Source organism: Zosterops lateralis, assembly GCF_965231275.1.
Source record: "Zosterops lateralis genome assembly, chromosome: 2".
Taxonomy (NCBI): Eukaryota; Metazoa; Chordata; class Aves; order Passeriformes; family Zosteropidae; genus Zosterops; species Zosterops lateralis.
In genome coordinates, this window is record NC_139763.1 from 35,815,163 (window position 1) to 35,834,335 (window position 19,173).

Sequence of the window (19,173 nt, forward strand, 5' to 3'; positions counted from 1 at the left end):
CTAAGGTTTGTTTTCGTGCTTATACCAATTTTACAGCAGTAATTGAACACAAGTGTGATTCAAAGCATAGTTTTCCAATCCTGCTCATCTCCTTTCTTTTTTCCTTTGTGCTGTCTTTGGCCATCTGCTTCATCATGCACAGACAATGGCTGTGGCCCTCTGATTACAAAGGGTGTCCCTGGGGGACAGAGCAATAAGGTTTTAACTGTACCATGAAGATCTGTTTTTTAGCAAATAAAATCTATTTGTCTTTGCTTCTTTGGACATCTGGAGAACTATCATGTTTCTGGCAAGGTTGAAAATTCATAGGTAAAAGGGAAAAAAATAGGGTAAGGCAGTAAAAGAGCTATAAGGATCTTACTTCAGAAGAGGAATTGGGGAAACTGAGAAGATCATTTACCTTCATAGCTCAGAGACAGCTCTTCAGCTGTACACACCACAGATTTTACTCAAGTTTGAACAGTTTCAACTGGGTTAATAATTTCCAGCCTTCATTGTGATGCTCTATAAAGCCATGTTTTTCTTCAGGTCAAACCACAGACAACACATGTCTTTTAAAGTTCATGCTCTTTAGAAATAACCCATATGGCAACTTTTTCTCCTACCACAGCATCTCCAGATCAGAAAAAATGCCCACGCTGTCTGCACAGACTTCCTGGAAGAGGCTATGGACAGTATACGGAGAGTAAAAGACCTGCTAGGACAACCATTGCAGGCTGGGCAAGACGAAGATAGGTGCTACTCGAAGAAGTGGCTCTCAGATTACAAGTATTACTCATACAATAGGAAAAGCAGCCTCATTACTAAATGATTTTGATTTTTCACAGATGAGCTGGCTTTACATATGAAACCACAAAGCCTTGACTTTTTTTCTAATCAAGCCCACACATAGAAGAGTTGGTAACAACAAATCAGGAACCTCATTTTCACAAAATATCACTGAAATTTTAAGATCATAAGATTAGTAAGATTGAAAAAAAATTTACCATATATTTATACATTTGGAAAATTTATCAGCCACAAAGCAGCTAGTGCCAGCTAGTTGTGCCCTTGCTTCAAGGATTGAACCATGTGGAAAACACAAGCCCTAGTACAAAGTGCAGTTATTTCATGTCTGTTATAACAGGAAGTTGCTTTTACTTCACCTGAAGAAGGCAGCTTTGATGAAGAGTAATTCTGGGAACAGGAAGCTACAGGGCCTTGTTCTGACATGGTGCTATCAGTGACATAACTAGGTTTTCTCTGTTAGCTCTGCAGGTCTTGGGTGAGAGGAATGTTTTGGTATGATGTGATTAAAGAAGTGTGCAGTAGTCTAAGGAGTAGCAATTCATGTTCTTTTTGGCAAGAGACCAACTTCTTAGGTGAGTCCTAACAACAACCATAAACACTCTGTTGAAGGACATCCTTTGAGCAACATTAATAATTTCCTGTGTATGTGCACATAGCATTAATGGCAAGATCCATACCGATGGATTACACAATGCATGTGCACACATTCAATCTTCTAGGCTTGGAGTCTGGCAAAAATGGGAGCTGCTAACCACTGTGTAATGTTGACTTCAATACTACTCCTGAAAAACTCAGATATTTTAATGAAAAAGCTTATACTTAATTTAAAACACAGTACAATTTGAAGTGTTTTTATTAATACCATTAAACATAAACTCTTTAATGCCTTAGAGTAAGTCTAAAAATAACTTGATTAGGCACTGTCCAAAAAAAAAAAAAAAAAAAAAAAAAAAAAGAAAAAAAAAGAAAAAAAAAAAAAAACATATCAATTTCAGAACCGGTGGCAATAATTTGACATTCCACTTTTCCAGCTGGCAAGGTGCTACAAATGCTAAATAACAGGTATGGACCACTCTGAGGAAGTTATAGGCCTATGACTACTGAATCCAAGTCAGCTGCACATCACCAGCCGCCTTCTAAATCCCTCTGTGCATGTCACTGTGCTGTTTATCATCCAGCCAGTAATCAGTGCATACCTGGGAATGGAAGAACCAGGATTTGGGGGTAGTGTGTTTTTCACACATGCCCCCCAACACAGCTCAGTGCAAGTGTCAAATACAAAACTCAAAACTATTTTCCTCCTACCGAAGAAAACGCAAGCCAGCCACGGGCAGTGATTAGGCGTCCTGGTGTGTTTAACGTTGGGTAACTTTTCCTGAGGAAAAGCAATGTAAGGGAGTGCCTGGTTCAAGAGAGGGCGGCGATAGTTCAGCAGCTGAGCATTCATCTCTGCTGTTAAAAGCCGGGAGCAGAGTTTAACCTCAGAGACTCTTTTGGGGGCCCGGTTGGGTTGGCGGGAAGGCTGCAGGGCAGCGGTCGGTGCTGAGCGGCACAGCCGAGTCCCGCTCCTTCACCTCGGCCCGGCGCCAACCCGCCCCACAGCCGAGCCCCGGAGATACCCGAGTCCCGGAGCCACCCCGGCCCGCAGCTGGCGGGAGGGGCAGGCGGGGCCCGGGGCGCTGGGGCGGTGTCCCGGCCCCGGGGCTCTTGGGGCGGTGTCCCGGAGCGCTTGGGGCGGTGCCGCCCGTGCAGCAGCTGCGGCGGCACCCGGAGCGGCTGTCGGTCGGCGGGTGGTGTCTGTCTGTCTGTCTGTGAGCTCGTGGTGCGGGCAGCCATGCAGCGGTGGAGGCTCCTTCTCTTGCCGGTGCTCCTCTCCGGGCTGATCTCCGTCAGAGGTGCGGAGGGGAGGGAGGGAAGCGGTGCCCTGGGCCCCGGCGGGGGGGTCTGGGGTGCGGGCGGTCCGGGGGGAGCCAGGCTGGCCCTGCCTGCCTTGTTTGTCCGTCTGCCCAGACCGGGGAAACACAGCTCTCTCCCTCCAGCCCTTATTTTTCCCTTCTTCTTTCTTCTCATTTAACTTGCTGGGAAAGTATTTCTGAGCTTTCATCCCGCCTCCCGCCCTGGGGCCGGCTGGTTTATCCTCTGCGGTCAGTGCGTGGTTCTCGCCCCAGCAGGGCCCGGGGCTGCAGGGGGGTCCTCCAAGGACATTCCAAGGGGGTTTCACGTCCTGGGGAGCTCGGCTGGAGCGTAACTTCCATTTTAGGAAAGAAAGCGGAGTTCCGGCAATCCCAGGGCATCGATAGTTACTCACCAGAAAGTCTGCTGCCTTTAAAAAATAGTCCTGGCAAAACCGCAGGGTGAAGCGCTCTGGTGTGTTTTCTGAAAAGCTGCTTGTTGCTTCAGTGTGTATCAGGGACGATTTTCCCGAAACGTGATCAAAAAGTCTGTATGTAATTGCACATTGGTATTTGGTAAAAAGAAACATTCGGGTGTGGAGAAAGCAGCAAAGTCCCCAATATGGAGGGTTTTTTTTTCCAAGGGGAGGACTGCTGGACTGGAATATACAGTCCAAACTGTCATTTCCCATTTATGACTTGTTTTTAAGACATTGCTTTCTTCTTTTACTGTGTTAATAAGCATACTTGCTGCTATGCCTAGGTATTCTGTTTCAGGTACTTCATAAAAACAACACCTCATATCTTAAATATTTACCTCTTCACTGTAAAAGAGAAGGAAAAACACACGATCCTAACGTTGACTGGAAGCTGCAGAGATAGTGCACACGTGAGGCCAGATAAGCAGTTTGACAGCAAGGCTGCTTGAATTCAGTTCTACTGTGGCCCTGTCGTGGTCTTGATTTGCAGGTTGTAGAAAAGCAGAACTCTTGGAAAAGAAGGTTTATTTTACATAAACCACCTTTAAAACTGTTAAATGACTCAGGCTGCTTACATTTATCATCTTACTACTTGTGTGGAAAACTCCCTCTGCTACTTCTGCAAACAGTCCTCCTGGTTGTGGACAGCAAGATCTTTCCTGTGATGCTCTTAATATGTGGAAGTAACAAACAGTCTTCCTAAATTTTTTTTTGCCAAGAAGTGTGGAGATGAGAGGAGATGTCTGGAGTGTTCTTTTCTGAAAAGAAGGTGCACAACAGCTGCCTCTAGGGGTTTTATTTTAAGTTCTGAGGAAAATGATACTACATTTTCAACTGTTTGCTTTTAGAAAGCTAGGTAATTTATATGAGTACTGGTTAATGCCAATAATGCAAACGGAGTAGATAGGTTACAGTTAGTTTGGATTTGTTCCTTAAACAAAACGTGTAAGAATTTGAGAACTGCTGAGAATGTCAGCCTGGAGAGGGTGGGGTCCTCGAGGGGAATTTCAGATTTGTGCTCATGCAATCTTAAATGACAAAAGCAAAACATGAATTATATGCTTTTGAAAAACTTAATTTCACTGTTGGTGGGCTGGGCTGTCTGTAGTCTGAATTTACTGCTATAGAAAGTTAAGGGTCTTGCTTTATCAGCAGTTCAGCTGTCATGCAACAGTGTGGAGTTGGGTGGTTTCACTGGGACTGCCTGCTTTCATGATTCAAGCAGAAGAATCTGCTCTGGACTGATAACTTCCTATGGGATCACCCATTTTAGGCACAGGAAAGTCAGTGTTAAATCAATATCCAAAATATCAACAAGGATTTGAATCTATTATTGAGCAAGGGTGAACTGTGTTACTTGAGCTTACTTAGAGAAAGAGCTCACAGTTTTAACCTCAAAGCTGCTATTTAAGTGTTATCTCATGTGCCAAGTGTGAACTCTGCCAGTCTGGAAAAGCTGAAACTGAGATACTGCTGGGGCTGTATCCATAGGAAGGTTGAATGTGAGTTTTTATATCACCAGTTTCTATAGGCAGCCTGACAGCGTGCCCCTGCTGAGGAGCAGGATCTCTGTTTCTTTCCTCTTTTTTTTTGGTCTTGTGCCCATCGAGGCCTGCACTGAGATGATTCAGCTTGATAAATCAGCAGATGACTAATCTGCATTGAGTGTGCTCTGCGGAGTGTTTGATGGGTGTTCCTGCCAGCACAAGGGAGTGGCAGGGCACAGCATGGGAGAGTGGAAATGAGGTAGGTACAGGGGAGGAAAGGGCAGGAGGCTTCCTGCTGTGGCTGGCTGTGAGGTGTGAGACCAACTCAGCCATCTTATGCCTGCAACATCGTCAGTTAGCCCAGTGTCTAGTTTGAGGTGTGTTGTTTTCAAAAAACAATGAAAAAACAAATTAGGCAGCACGACTTCTGTACAATGTGTAGAAGACTATAGCAGATTACAAATCAAACCAACAAAAAAAACCCCAACGAAAACGAAACAAAAAAAACCCGAAAACAAAAGAACCCAAAAAACCCTCAAACCAACAACCACAACCAAAAAAAAAAAAAAAAAAAAAAAAAAAACACAAACAAACAAACAAAAAAACAAACAAAAAAAAACACACAAAAAAAACCCCCAAAACACCGGCATGATACTCCATCCATGGACTTTATTTTAGAGGTCTAAACGAACCTCAATGATTCTCTGTGATTCTGTGCATGATGAGCAGCAAAAAACTGCTACATTCAGACACAAGGCTCAAAAGTCCCCCTTAGCTACCGTAGAAAGTTCAAGGCAGGAAAAGATGTCTGCTTACTGAGGACCTGGAGTTTGGACAGAGATATAAGGTTTAAGTATCTGTTGCAAGAATTGGATACAGCTTGTTGATTGAAACACAGATGCCAGAAGGACGCTGGGAGGTGAGCAAAATACAGTCTGTAAGATGAGGTACCCATGTGTTAAGATCAGTAGCCTGGGGTGAAGTGCAGGTGGAGATCCCTTCTGTAATTAGAGGGCCCTGAGCAAGGGAAGGAAACACTTGTGCTCCTGGCTTCTTGGTGTGGCAACTCAGTGTTGAGAGAGATGATTAGCTGGATGAAAGATGGTGAAACGATCCTGTCTATAATCCAATAGATGGAGCTTTCAGCTGGGACAGGGAAGTGCTGCAGGGACTCCTGGAGACTGAGTTCTGCTTTGTGGGCTCTGAAGTTGTTTGCCTTTTAAATCTGATTTTAAAAACCCCAACAAAACCAATAATAAGCCAACAAACCACCAGAGAGTTTTCATTTGAGCAATTTCAGCAGCAGTGCTAGACTGCGTGCATGGCAGCATGAACTTAAAAATGCAACACTTGTTTCTCCATCTTTCTATTTTCTCTAATGTGAAAGGGCTAATAATTTTTATGTGGTGTTATATAAAATGGCCACTGCACTGTTACATCAAAATGATGTCACTGCAACAACCCTTAAGCCATCCCTAAGCTGTAACTGTTAGTTACAGCAATTTAACTTGGCAAGAGTTAAGTGTGACTCAGCCTACTGCCATTTAGCCAAGACCAATTTCAATATTTTCCTGATGTTACTCTGGCTCGTGATTGGGTCGCCTGTGCTTGAGACTCTTGTCTGCTTTAACTCTTGCTGTCTTGAACTTCTCACTGCAATCACCTTGAATTTCATCAGGTGTCAGCTGTGTTAGAAAATGCAGCAATAATAGTAGTCATTGGTTAAGATTATTTTGACAGGAGCATTCTACTTTCTTCTAGCCTTCTGCAAACTGCTTTTGCATGCTCTGGCACAGGAACCTGCTCTTTGGAGTCTAGTAAAAATGTTTTGAGAGAAAGTTATGAGGAAAACAGTCTCAACTCATGGAACTTAAATGAGCTTACTGTCAGTTAACACAAACTTCTAATCATGGGTTTGAGAATTGAGAGAAAAAAAATCGATCTATTTCCCTCCCTCTTCCCTACTTTAATTTTAAGCCCAAACAGCCCTACCCTCTCTATAACAGCTTCCCTGGTTTTCACTGCAGGTTGTGCTCAGTCCATCTTCTGCTCCTTTGCTGGGGTGACATGCAGAGCAAGAAGGTTGTGATGAGCTTAATGGTGTCTTTCTGCTGCTCCTTCATGCTTCGTGCTGATCTCCCTCTGCTCCTCTTTGCTTTTCCATGTCCCACTCCCTACATGCTGTGAAAGTCCAGAAACAAAGTCCACTTCTTTGTGGTGTAAGTCCTGTTTAAAATACTTTTTCTAAATACTGAACAGGTTTTTTAAATGTAGAACACTTCCTTTAAAATATATAGTTGATATGTCAAATACAGGAGTAACTCAAATGTGTTTTGGGAAAAAGATAATTTTGAAAGAAAACATTTACATTTTAAGTCAGGTCTGATCACACAATATCATTGGCTGCATAACAAATGCATTTAGTTTAATCTGAGCACATTTCAGTCACTTGGGAAGTGTCCACATGCTATAGACATTAAAAAATGGCATTCCTTAACAGTACTTGTAAAAGGAAGGCCTCTTGACTGGGACAATGGTTTGTTAAATGCAGATCTTAATTCTGCTCTACATTTCTCATAGCTTGCATCCTGTAAAACGCCCATTGGATCTCTTCTTGCTTCCAATTTTTTTTGCAGGAAATGGTATCCATTTCTTGATGTGAGTAAAGTATCCACAAAGCTTATTTCATTCTGAGCCCAAGAGTTTTAATTGTGGTAAAATCGAACTTTGTTTTTAGGATAGTAGTTGTTCTTTCATCAGTTAAAAGTTAAACTCAGTATACAAGTTAATCTTTCCATGAAATAGAAGTTCTTTTTGATTAAATACCCATCAATTTAATTGGTAAAAAATCTGATCTTAATTATAAAACTGTCTTTGCATGCTTTTTTGCTTAACCACAAAAAAATGTTGCTTGTGTATTTTCTGTTTGTGAAGACATCTAATATTCTGAGGATAACATAAAGTGGGAAATTCTTAAACTCTGATATTTCCAGGAGAGCAAATCCAAGTGATATTGGTAGCATTACTATTTTTATAACTAACACAAAAATATAGCACTCTAAACATTCTGGTTCTGGAAAAAGTGCAGTTAGAGTATTTAGACTTATATTTTACTTTTTTACACTTTTTTTTTGTTCCCTGTGATTTGGAGAAGAGTAACCTATGTGAAGAGGAAAGGAACCAGTGGTGATAGTAGCAGTATTAGAAGTGAGATGTGGTGAATAAAAAGTGAGACGAATGTGTTGGATAGTATACTCATTATATATATACGTATATATATATATATATATATATATATTAGTGTTTATTAGAGCTGACGCTATTGTTGGACAAACCAGGCAGCTCTAGAGTCACACAAGTCCTTGTTAAACTTAGAAATTTTCAGGATTAGCTTTGGGGGAGGGGCTTGGAGAAGCCTATGCAGAAAGCTTTTAGATAAAGCTGTCTTTTTCTACGTTTTATATCAATATATTTCTATCTACTAATTCTTCCCTCACCTCCAGCTATCCATACCCATTTGTATTTTTTCTCTTCAACCCCAGAAATGCCTTCCTGCCTACTCTGTGTTTCTCATTCCATCCTGGATGCTGGACATCTTGCAATTGGATCCCAAATTCAGTAGTTACTTCACCATCTGTTCTCTGCTCTCTTCCTTCCCAAATGTTGCAAATGGTTATTGAGACATCTCTTCTTAACCTCAGAGCTGTCACTGCTTGTCTTAGGCAGCAAGTTCGGAATCTGATTTACAATATTTTTCTCCACTGTTCTCACACAAACTTTCAGCTTTCCTTTTTTCTAATTTGGCCTTCTGTGAAGGTCAGCTCTTTTCTTTGTATACTAAGCAAAGATGTGGACCTTTTTCCCCAAATTTCAGGCAAGACTTGTGATTCTAAAGCTTGTGGCACTAGTGAGCTGACAACTCCTCTGCATCCGGATTTCTCCCTCTCTCTCTCCTTCCCCCTCCCTGTCACTGTTGTTTTTACTCCTGTCCCTTGGGTGTTGCCATTGTGTCTTTGTCACTGGCTCCATTGGCAGTCCTATATCCTGGCACAGCTCCTTCAGCTTGCAATTCTTACCTGTCCTGTATCCATTCCCATTGCTTTCCCGTGGTGTTCTATGAAATTATTAAATTCCTGATAAATGAGTAAATTTATAGTGCAAACTGCAATCTGGCATGTGTAATGGGAGCCTGCAAGTGGTTAACACTGGAATAGAAAATCTAATTTGGTTTTAGGGGTTGATGCAGAATCATGTGAAGATGATGAAAATAATCCTAAGAGTGGACAAGGAGAATTCTTGTTAAAGGTTTTGTCTAAATATAACAGCAGTACTTTTACAAGATGCAGTTGAACTGGAAATGCCTACAGTTCCGCTGTGAATGCATTCCAGCTGTTTTTCTGGGCTCATGAACACACTGAAACTACTAAGAACATACAAAAGGGAAGACTTGCTTTTTTCCTCAAGTACTGAAGGATAGGAAGTAAAAAGGAAAACCTCTTAACCTTCTTTTAAATAAGAAACAAAACTTATATCATGTTTCTGGCTTGCCATGTATTGGTGTCAAGTCCTATGACTCAAATAGTTGTGAACACTGTACTGAGTCTGGTTTCCTCAGCCCACACTTTCTCCACAGGAAACCCTCATCATAAAACCCAAAGTCTTCCTCTTTCTTTTAGCACGAGAGGTCATAGCTTGTTTCAAGTACACAGATTGAAAAGCCTGAAGAGTCTTTTTAGCCACAAGTGAACAAGCCACAGTGAATATGAAGAGTCTGGAAAAACAAAGTCAATTTTACTGTTCAGTTAATATTTCTGGTTAGGTTACAGATTTTGTTTGAACTTTACTATTAGTATACAAACTGTATTGAATTGGTAAGAATTGTGGTGAAGAAGGTAAAAGAAACAAGCTGTGAAATTGTCATAAGTGTCAGCAGACGTAGGAGTTCTGCTTACTGTGAATCTTCAGTGTAGTGCTAAAAAAATAACAGTATTGATCTGGCTCTGTATGCATTGCAAGTGTATATTTCAAATAAATTTTATTTTAAAGAAAGAAAAGAATAATAAATGAAAATCCAAGTTCCATTAATTTGTTCAACATAAATTATAATTTAACCTTTTTTTCCTTAATCAGAGTGAGGATTATTTATCAGTCCAACAGTTGAGGTTTTGGGACCAATGTCTGTGCCAGTCATTACCCTGTGTAATGTCTGCCAGATCACAAATTTTGAGTTCTTAGTACTTCCTCATTTCTTGTGCTAAAACTTTACCATGTTTCATCTAGTGCAGATTGTTGTAATCTTTTGGACCCTGAACCTTGCTGCCACATTTTTTGTTTTTCCTCTGAGCCCCCCACCACACCAGGATTACTCTTTCTTCCATTCCTCCCTGCCCCAATCCAAGAGGCGACCAGAGATACAGAGCGTGAGGGTGCAGACCAAACAAAATGCTGATGTTTCTTGACTGTTTGTTGTGGAGTTTGTTGTCTTTAATCTATAATCTTACACACTTTATTGCTGTATAAAGTGTTTTACTGATTTGAGATGAGCAGAAAAAGCGCACAGCTCTTGAAGTCATGCCCCAGACATCACACAATTGCCCTGAAAACACTTCTTCCTTTCTCTGCACTAGGCTGGGCAGGGTACTGAGCTGTAGAAATGCATGTAAGGGTTTGACTGCTTGTGATGTGGCCACTGTCTTGAGGTACACGCTTCTGGCCAAGAGTCTTCGTAGATGTCAAATTCTTGTCAAGAACTACTGAAGCTATTGCTAGATGTAAGTGCAGAAGACTTTGAGGAGTAATGAGTCTTCAACACTGGAAGAGGGAGAGGTGCTGACCTGCTGGCTTTGACCTTTGGGGGATGTTATAAAAATTTACAATAGACCCGTGCAGACTGAGAGGAGGGCTAGCGTGCAAAATGCAGAATTACAAGAGCATGGGGTATCCTAGCCAAGTTGGGCCATCCTGAATGTGGTTTTACACAGAATTCTTGTAGCTTTCAAATGTTGAATGTAACACAATTTGACTAGTCATTGACACTCATAGTACTGAATACTAGTCATGGTAAAACTTTGGAAAGCACCTATATTTCTTACTGCTTTTCAACTAATCTAGACATTCTTGGAATCAGATTCACTTTATTTAATTATCTATGATGCCAGCCAATACTGGGAGTGTTTCTTAGAGGTGTTGCAAGGGTTAGGATGTTGGTTGTCCAGGCATATATTTTATTAGCTCTAAGTTTCTAAGAAATATACTCAGTATTTACAGGGCCAAACTGTCCTTTGGTTTATTTTACTTTAGCATGATCAATACCAAAGTGTCCATTAAAATTCTACTACTACATTGCATTGTAATGTAAAATGTGAACTAATATACATTAATGAAGTTAATATGCTTTTATGCTACGAAAAATGATTGATACAATAGTTAGGGAAGGGAACTTACATAACAAGAGTAAATGGGAGCCTTGTGGTCAGAATGCATCTGGATATGGAAATTTAGGGTATGTGAGTAGAAGCTGCAAGACTTGTCAGCTTTGCAAAAGCTTAAAATTCTGTCTGCTGACAGAAGGAGCTCCTGTTTGAAGCTGTAGACTGTGAGCAACATGCAATTAGAGAATTTTGGTATTTTAGGCTTATAAAAAATGAACTACTGACGTTTCATATGCCAAGACAGGACTTCAAAAGTGAATGCAAAGCAGGTGTGCAGTACCTTCTTGATCTTGGTGAGACTTGAGAGCAGGCTTTCCTCCCTCTGACCATGGAGGCAGCAATGGAGATCAGAGGGGTCTTTGTCCCTTGTGAGCCTCCTAGAGGAAAAGTGATTACACTGAGACCTGGGAAGAGGGGGGCAGGGGTACTCCTTGCTTACTCCAGGGGGTGAAGGACAGGGCTGGCTTCAGCAGGTGCTCTGTTGATGCAAGAGAAGGCAGTGGCTGCACTGGCCCTGGGCTGGCCTTGATGACATCAAGTAACTTCATGTTTAAGGCACAGAGTGACTTCAGCTTGGTTTAGGGTTGCTATGGGGAAGGTGCCATAAACTCAAGATCAGTTACCTAGAAGGATGAAAATTTCAGCATACAGGTGCAAGAACTAAACAAGCTTTAAATAACTAAGGCAAGGCAATTTAATCAAACATCTGGCTTTTGTGGCCTTTGTCAAGGGTACGCTGCGCACAGATGCAGACAAGCCCATGCTTCTGTCTGCCACGTGCATGTTGCTTTAGTCTCTGAATTGACACAAAAGGTAACTTAGTAATAATTTAAATGCTCACAAATTTTATGCTCGCTCATTTACTAAATGCATTCAGCTTTGGGAAGGGCAAGTACATAGATGAAATAGAAATAAAGATCGTGTATGGCACTTGCAGTCTTTAATTGTGGTCAGGTCCTCCTGAAATTACAGATAAGAAAGAACAAAAAAATCAAATAAATGCGTTCAATGACTTTTTGATTACCTGCCATGTGAATTCAGTACCTTTGTTACATTTTGCAAAACCATTTTTCTTTCTGCTTCCTATCCCAGTGCCCCCAAAACTTGTCATTTCTCAGTGGAGGTGCCATGCTTCCATCACCCAAATGTTCCTCTAACAGCTCTTGTAGTGTAGCTTAGGTTTCTGTTACAAACTTCAGGAGACAGAGCAATGCATTTCAGTTCTCATTTGTAAAAAAGCATTACAGATGGACAGAGTGACTTATTTTATCTGTAGTCCTATGACTTTGTAGCACAAGGACTATAGTCCAGTGGCTAGGATTGGCCCATGCCACAGAACCATAGGCTGCTGAAGCTGAGGGACATCTCTGGAGCCCTCTCAGTCCCACCAACCCCTGCTTCAGAAGGGTCAGCCCTTGCAGGTTGCCCAGGACTGTGGTCAGCTGGGTTTTACTTATTTTGAACATGTGGAGGTGGTGCTCTCTGCAGGAGTCAACTTTCCCCAAAGCATGTGGTACAAACCAGTTTAGGACAGAAGACCAAAGGAAAGTAGGCCTCTGTGAGTAAAATGGATTGGACCCAGAAAGGTTTGAAATATATCCAAAAAATGTGATTAAAACCAAATGAGTTTAGATGTTGGTGCCAAATAAAAATTTATATATTTTATTTAATAGTAAAAGAGGCAAAGAGGAAGGAAGAAAGGAAGGAAAGGCTGGTGAGCAGGTGTATGGAGGATGTGGGGGGACAGGGAGAGAGTGACAGGGCTTTTGCAAAGCATATCACCCTTCCGGGGCTCCCAATGGTGTCTCATTGCTCCCCTCCACCTGGTGAGGGTCCCCCATCACCACACCATGCCAAAAACTATGTAATCCTGTGGATTAATACATGTTTGGGGCAGGTGGGAGTGCCCACGTGCACTGAGAGGACTAGGTTTGACACTGTCCCTTGCACACTGCAATGCTCGGCACAGGGTCCAGGGATTCTTTTGGGGCCCTTTGATGGGCTGGGGCACCCCCTTCTGCTGTGGATGTGCTTTTCCCTGGGTGAAGGGGCCCCTCAGCTGGGTTCTCTGCACAGCATAGGATGGATGTTCACTGCCTCTGACCAGAGGCTTTTGTCACCCCACACACCCCAAACCTCTGTTCCCCCCCACGCTGTGGTATGAGGGTCTGTTCGAGCTTGTGAGCTGATAGCCCTGGGCTGTGGCCTCCTCCCAGAAGAGGTTAAGCTTGATCCCTCTCTGAATGTATTTATTCTCTCCCCAAACTTGAATTTACTTTGTCTTATCACCATCACAGAGCAGTTCAGAGCCTCAGTCAGAAGGCCTGTTCAGGGTGTGGTGGTCTTCTCTGCAGCTTTTGTAATACAGTTTTGCTGTAATAGGCAGAGGTCCCTTCATGAAGATGTTTAAGCCATAAATTATAACATTCAGTCTCTGACAGCACAGAATAATAGTTCAGCTCTTTCCAAGCTGCTGTCAGGGGCAATGTCTTGGAAGATATTTTAATCTTAAGGAGAAGATCTGGGATCTGTGGCTTTTCTGTTTGATGTTGTTTTGCCACTGAGTGCTATCACCAAACATCCCAGCTGCAGTTTGGAAGGAAAGTGGTCACATCCATTATGGGCATGAAGAATTACAAACTGTAAGAAATTAACCAGACTGCAGTAGACAACTCACCCCTGGTTGGGTTGTGATTATCATGTCATATATTTGCTTTTATTCTTGCTACCAGATTGAAGGGACTCACAGGAGTTCTTAGTTTTGCATAATTCTCTTTTACCCCTTCTTATAAACAGCTCAGCATTTGGCAGCACTGTTGCCATCATGTTAGTTTTCTAGCTTTGCAACTGACTCAGTTCTTCTGTGTGCTTTCTGCTGATTTAGTGCTATTTATTCTGTCCTTTTATTCCTATGTCAAATCCTCCCATGGAAAACTGCTAATAGTGCATAAGAGCTCTGAACTCCATTGTATTTTCCTGCTTTCTTTTTTTTCTTTTTAACGAAAGTTGCCTAGTCCACAGGAAACTTTTAAGCAAGCCGAATTCCCCAAACTGTGCTTCAAAATATGAGGATTTTTTTTTCTTTTCCGAATGCCTTCTTTTACCATGCTTTGTTAAAAACCCTCACATTACTAGTTATTTAAATTTAAAAAAATTGAGTCAAAATATGGCCTTGTAAGCTTTTTAAAAATACTGAATTGCCATTTTTGAACAGAAAAACAGTAAGTTGAATATTAATCAAGTCTAAAAACTCTTTACTAGCAGCCAAATCAGGAAAAGATTAGGCACAGAATTGCCTAAATTTTTATGTTCTGTGTTTTCAAGATAGGTGCAAATAAAGTAACTTTTCAGGGAGGCAGCTTTTGGATCACTGTACAAAAAAGAAATAGGATCATTATTAGGCTTGCCTTATGCATCTCTTTGAAGAAGAAATAAACCTTTTATTTGTTTACAGCAGAGATCTAGCTGACTTTATTCCCATTGGTTACATTAGTGAATGCTCCAGATGTGCAGAAAGCAGACACTCCCCCAGATGTGAAAAGTTATCTTTGCTCTTTTTTTTTTTTTTTTTTTTTTTGGCTGGTTCACGTGTTTGGAGCATGTTTATTTTAGGTAGGAAGGGGCTTCATTTGATAAACAGAATTTTATGCAAGGTTTTTTGTTTTCTCTTACTCTGCAGAGAAACCAAACTTGAAAAGCAGTGATGATAAGTGGGTACAGGGTTTGAAAAAAACAGTGGGATTTAATTTCATGAGACTTTGGGCAGGGCTAATTATAATCTGTTGCTTAGCAGTGAAAATATCAGCATTGCCTGACACAGAGATCTTGCCTGCAAACCTCTGCCCTGGCTGAGGGGAAAGAGTACAGTTTGAAATACTTCCAATAGGTGCCCCACCTGTGTGTACTTTTCATGTTCCAGGTTCTCCATTTAAAGCCTTTAGGAGTACAGTCCTTATAGTAAGACATGGAGAACCAAGTCACCCTTATCACAGATTTTTTATAATTACACTACCCCTCTTGGTTTCACCTGCATAGGACATTCAAGAAAATAATTATCTGAATGTGAGATAAGCAGTAAAAGACTTCTGTTGTAGGTAACTAAGGCTGATAGGGCAAAACCTGGATTGAAATCAAGTGCTGGTAAGCTTAAAAACTAGTTGGAAGGGATGTAGTGTCTATGTTCTCTTATTCAAAGTCTTTCTTGAACAAGTTCCAATGTGTTGGCCTTTTTGTGTTTTCTACAGGTTCTATTATAGTTTGGTGTTGAATAATTAATTCTACTCCTTGTGTTTTCAGTCCCCAGAGAAGAAGGAGCACAAGACAGGCATATAAAATACAGTTATCCAGATTTTATTCTGGAAGTTGGAGAAGCTGCTTTTTGCCTGGTTACCTGAGTGCCACCTTTGTGGCTACCAATATCCTTGTCCTGCAAAAGGGCTGCCAGATCTCACGCAGACTCTACAGACATGAAAGGCCTCTTGGAGCTCAAGATTTTTTCATAGGTCACAAAAATAAGAGGCTAAGGAGCAGAGCAGACACAAGTTGGGCAGTTACAGACCATATGAAATTTAACAAGAGCAAGTGCCAAGTTCCATGCCTGGGATGGGATAACCCTGGTTCTCTGTACAAACTGGAGGACAGGAAGCTGGAAAGCAATCTGCAGGAGAGCTGGGGGGTTGAGTTGATGGCAAGTTGAACATGAGTCAACAGTGTGGCACCAAAAGGGCCACTTGTGCCCTGGGGTGCATCAAGAAGAGCTCCAGGGAAGTGATTGTCCCATTCTATTCTGCTTGAGTCCTTCTGTGCAGTTTTAGGTGCCTCAGAGCAATAAAGAGATCAAATTATTAGAGTGTGTCCAGAGGAGAGTGACCAGATGATGAAAGGCCTCAAGGGCAAAACTTACTAGGACTGTCTGAGGTCACTTGGTTTGCTCAGCCTGGAGAAGAAAAGGCTGAGGGGTGATCACACAACAGCCTACAGCATCTTCAAGGAGGGGCAGCAGAGAGGCATGTGCTGTTCTCCTCTCTCTGATAACCTCCAAGAGGACATGAGGAAACGGAATGCGGCTGCCTCGGGGGAAGTTCAGATTGGACATTAGGAGAGAGTTCTTTTCTGAGAGGATGGATGGTCACTGAAGCAGACAGGAAGGAATTGGGCGTGGAACCAAGGCTGACAGTTCAAGGAATGTCTGAATGAAGCTTTTATTCATATGGTTTATTTATAGTTAGTCCTGTGAGGAGCAGGATGTTGGACTTGGTGATCCTTACAGGTCCCATCTTACTGGAGATATTCTGTGATTGTAAGCCAGCCACTGATGGAGTAGCAGATAATATCCAGCTGTGGAGTGGAGACAAGATGATCACTGTCACCTGCTTCATAGGCCTACACCTGGAAGACTTGCTGCAACACGCAGGCTCGGTGGGCACCCTGTGGTGTGCAAGGCTCTAGGGAGAGAAGGGGGAAGAAAGCAGAAGAGCCTGGCACTTTTAGGAAAACAAAATTGAAGCAGTCTATTGCTCAAGTCAGAAAGTTACTTTTGTGGTGATTCATCACAAGTCTCCTTTCTTGGTGTGTCACTTTACATGTGACTAATGGAGGAACTTTCCAAAGTTCCCGTTGCCTTCTGCAGTGGAATGTGAATGTGACCAATCTAACACTGTAGCAGGGATTATCTGAAAGCAGTGACAGGTCTTTGTAAAGGTCTTTGCACTCTTATTTGCTTACTTTGATCTCTTGAATACCCTCTAGTTCTTCACCTGTTCAAAGCCTATGTTTGCTCTTTTTGTTTTAGCTACAATTTTCACCTCAACTGACACAAACTATGTTGGTTACTAGAGACGGCCTGTTGAGGATCTGTCTCTTGAGATCCAGGTATTTGTGCTACAGACATGAAAGGAAAATAATGTAATCACTTCTGAAGTATTTCTGAATCGGCTAATGCCCCTAGGAGCTAGAAATACCTGCTGTATTGTTCTTTATATGTGATACAATATCTGCTTTATTTGTAAATATCTTTGTTTAGACTAAGAAAATGTTCATAAGCTTAGTTGCTCTGGGTATTCCTTGAATCTGTAGGGAGTTCAGCATATTCTCACTGACTTTTCCTTCTTGGACCCTGATAGTACCTTTCTTCTAGTTCTTTAGCTTTATCTCTTGTTTTCTCATTACTTTTTTCCTGGAACCAGCTGAATCATACTGAGCTTTTCTCCTTTTAGACTAAATCACTGAAGTTCTGCTTTAGTTGGACCCACCCAGAACAAAACTGGAGTGAGTACATTTATAAAAGCAACTGCTTTAAAGACATAGGAAGGTTTGTAATGAACAGTGTAGAAACACCTTTCTTTGCTGGGAAAGCTGACTTCCAGCACTTTAGAATGCAGATTATTGTAATGAGTTCTATAAGCTAAATTTTGAGATTTTCTGCTACTTTATCTCAAAAAAGTAATGTATATGAGGTGCCTGATATCTTGCTGCTTGCTTGGAAAGCAGAATTTTGGTTTCAGAATAATAATTACAGTCAATACTTTTTCTTTTATTGACTCTCAAATTTGTTTATTCCTCTGTCATAGCATTTTTTACATGAGCTTGGCAGTCAGCAATCTCATCCTAAATTATTTCTATGTGAAGCTCATTTGCAAAATCCCTTAAAATAGCAATATCACTGAAAACACACCCTTTTACAAAGGTTTCCTCCTCCTGAGGGAAGCTGCTGCAGCTGAAGCCATTCTGAGTTCCTGGACTAAGTTTCATGCCGGCAATGGGAAACTCTTCATATAGCCTCTTTTCTGCTCCAGGTAAAATTTCAGCTGCACCAAAGCATAAATTTGAGTGTATCTGGTTTCTTTTCCCATCTGCCTGGAAAGAAACAGGGCTCTTGAAATATACACAAACAGTGTAACGTTCATTGTGGTAGTGATATACCTTTGAGTTTGAGACAAATGGTGTTATCAGTTTGTGATGGTCCCTCCTCAGGGTGCTACTCTGGTTTTGAGGAGTGTGCATCTTCAACAGACTCCTCTGCCTGCTCTCTTGGAATTAGACTACCAAATTCTGATCAGGTCCTGTCTTAGGCATACCTCCCAGAGGACTGCAGCCTGAGGGATGTACTTGAGAGCAAACTAGAATTCAGGTTTGAGGAACAACTATGCAAATGCCTGTTAAAATTTCTTATGAGTGCTTTGACCTTTTTTTCCTGTCGATAGGGTGGTTTCTTCAAAGGAGTAACTTCAGAAGCACCTGGCATTTGTGTCTTAGCACCTGCTAATTTTACAGAGGCTTGTAAAATTGTATTGCAAGTTGATGTAGACTTCAGATAAACGAGCTGCAAATATTTTGCATTCTGTGAAGTAGTTTCTTGTGATCTAACAGATCTTGTGGTCTCCACCTGAAATAAGCAACACCAAGTAATATATCTTCTTGCTTTCTATTCAAGATCTGTACCTACTTATTTTATCCAGGAGATTTTAAATGTGCTTGGCTTGCGCAGCGCAATAAAGCCATCAATTGCCTCTGTTTCCATGAAAGAGCTTGTCACAGGCCAGGCAGGCCTATCTCCTTACTTGACTGTGAGAAAGGTGGTTTACAGTTCAAACTTTATAGTATGGGAATCACTTCTTAGACTTCAGGTTGCAGTTTCTGCTGTAGGAGTTCAGTTGGCCAGAGTCCACACTTTTTTTTTAGTTCCATTCCAAATGCTTCCCCATTAAAAAAAACAAAAACAAAAACATAATAATTAAAAAACAAACAAACAAACACCACAACCAAACAAACCCCCCCAAAACCCAAAAAAACCCCACAAAAAACAAACAAACAAAACCCCCCCAAAAAACAACCAACCAACCAAAAAAACAAAAACAAAACAAAAAAATAAAAAATAAATAAAAAAAAACAATCCATGATATCTTACTCTCCTTTTTTTTTCTGGAAAGAAGGACTTTATTAGTGCAGTTATCTGAGAAGGAAAAGGGATTTCAGTTTTGACCTCAGTTATGGTGAAAGATGTTATCATGTATATAAGCATCCATCATTCCTGGTGGTGGACTCATGTCTTGTCTTGACTTAATCTGTCACATAAGTGAAAGGTGCATGTGGTTTG

The 19,173-nt window shown here is 41.4% G+C and overlaps 1 protein-coding gene across 2 annotated transcripts in view; it reads left to right on the forward strand.

The window, feature by feature from the left end:
- Window positions 1–2,558: 2,558 nt before the first annotated feature.
- CD99 (CD99 molecule (Xg blood group)) overlaps window positions 2,559–19,173 on the forward strand; it is a 28,007-nt gene continuing 11,392 nt past the window's right edge. For both annotated transcript variants that reach the window (XM_083854429.1, XM_083854430.1), the window contains exon 1: window positions 2,559–2,684. In XM_083854429.1, coding sequence (XP_083710555.1) covers window positions 2,624–2,684 — 61 coding nt within the window. In that variant the 5' untranslated portion in view covers window positions 2,559–2,623. The remainder of the gene's footprint in view (window positions 2,685–19,173) is intronic.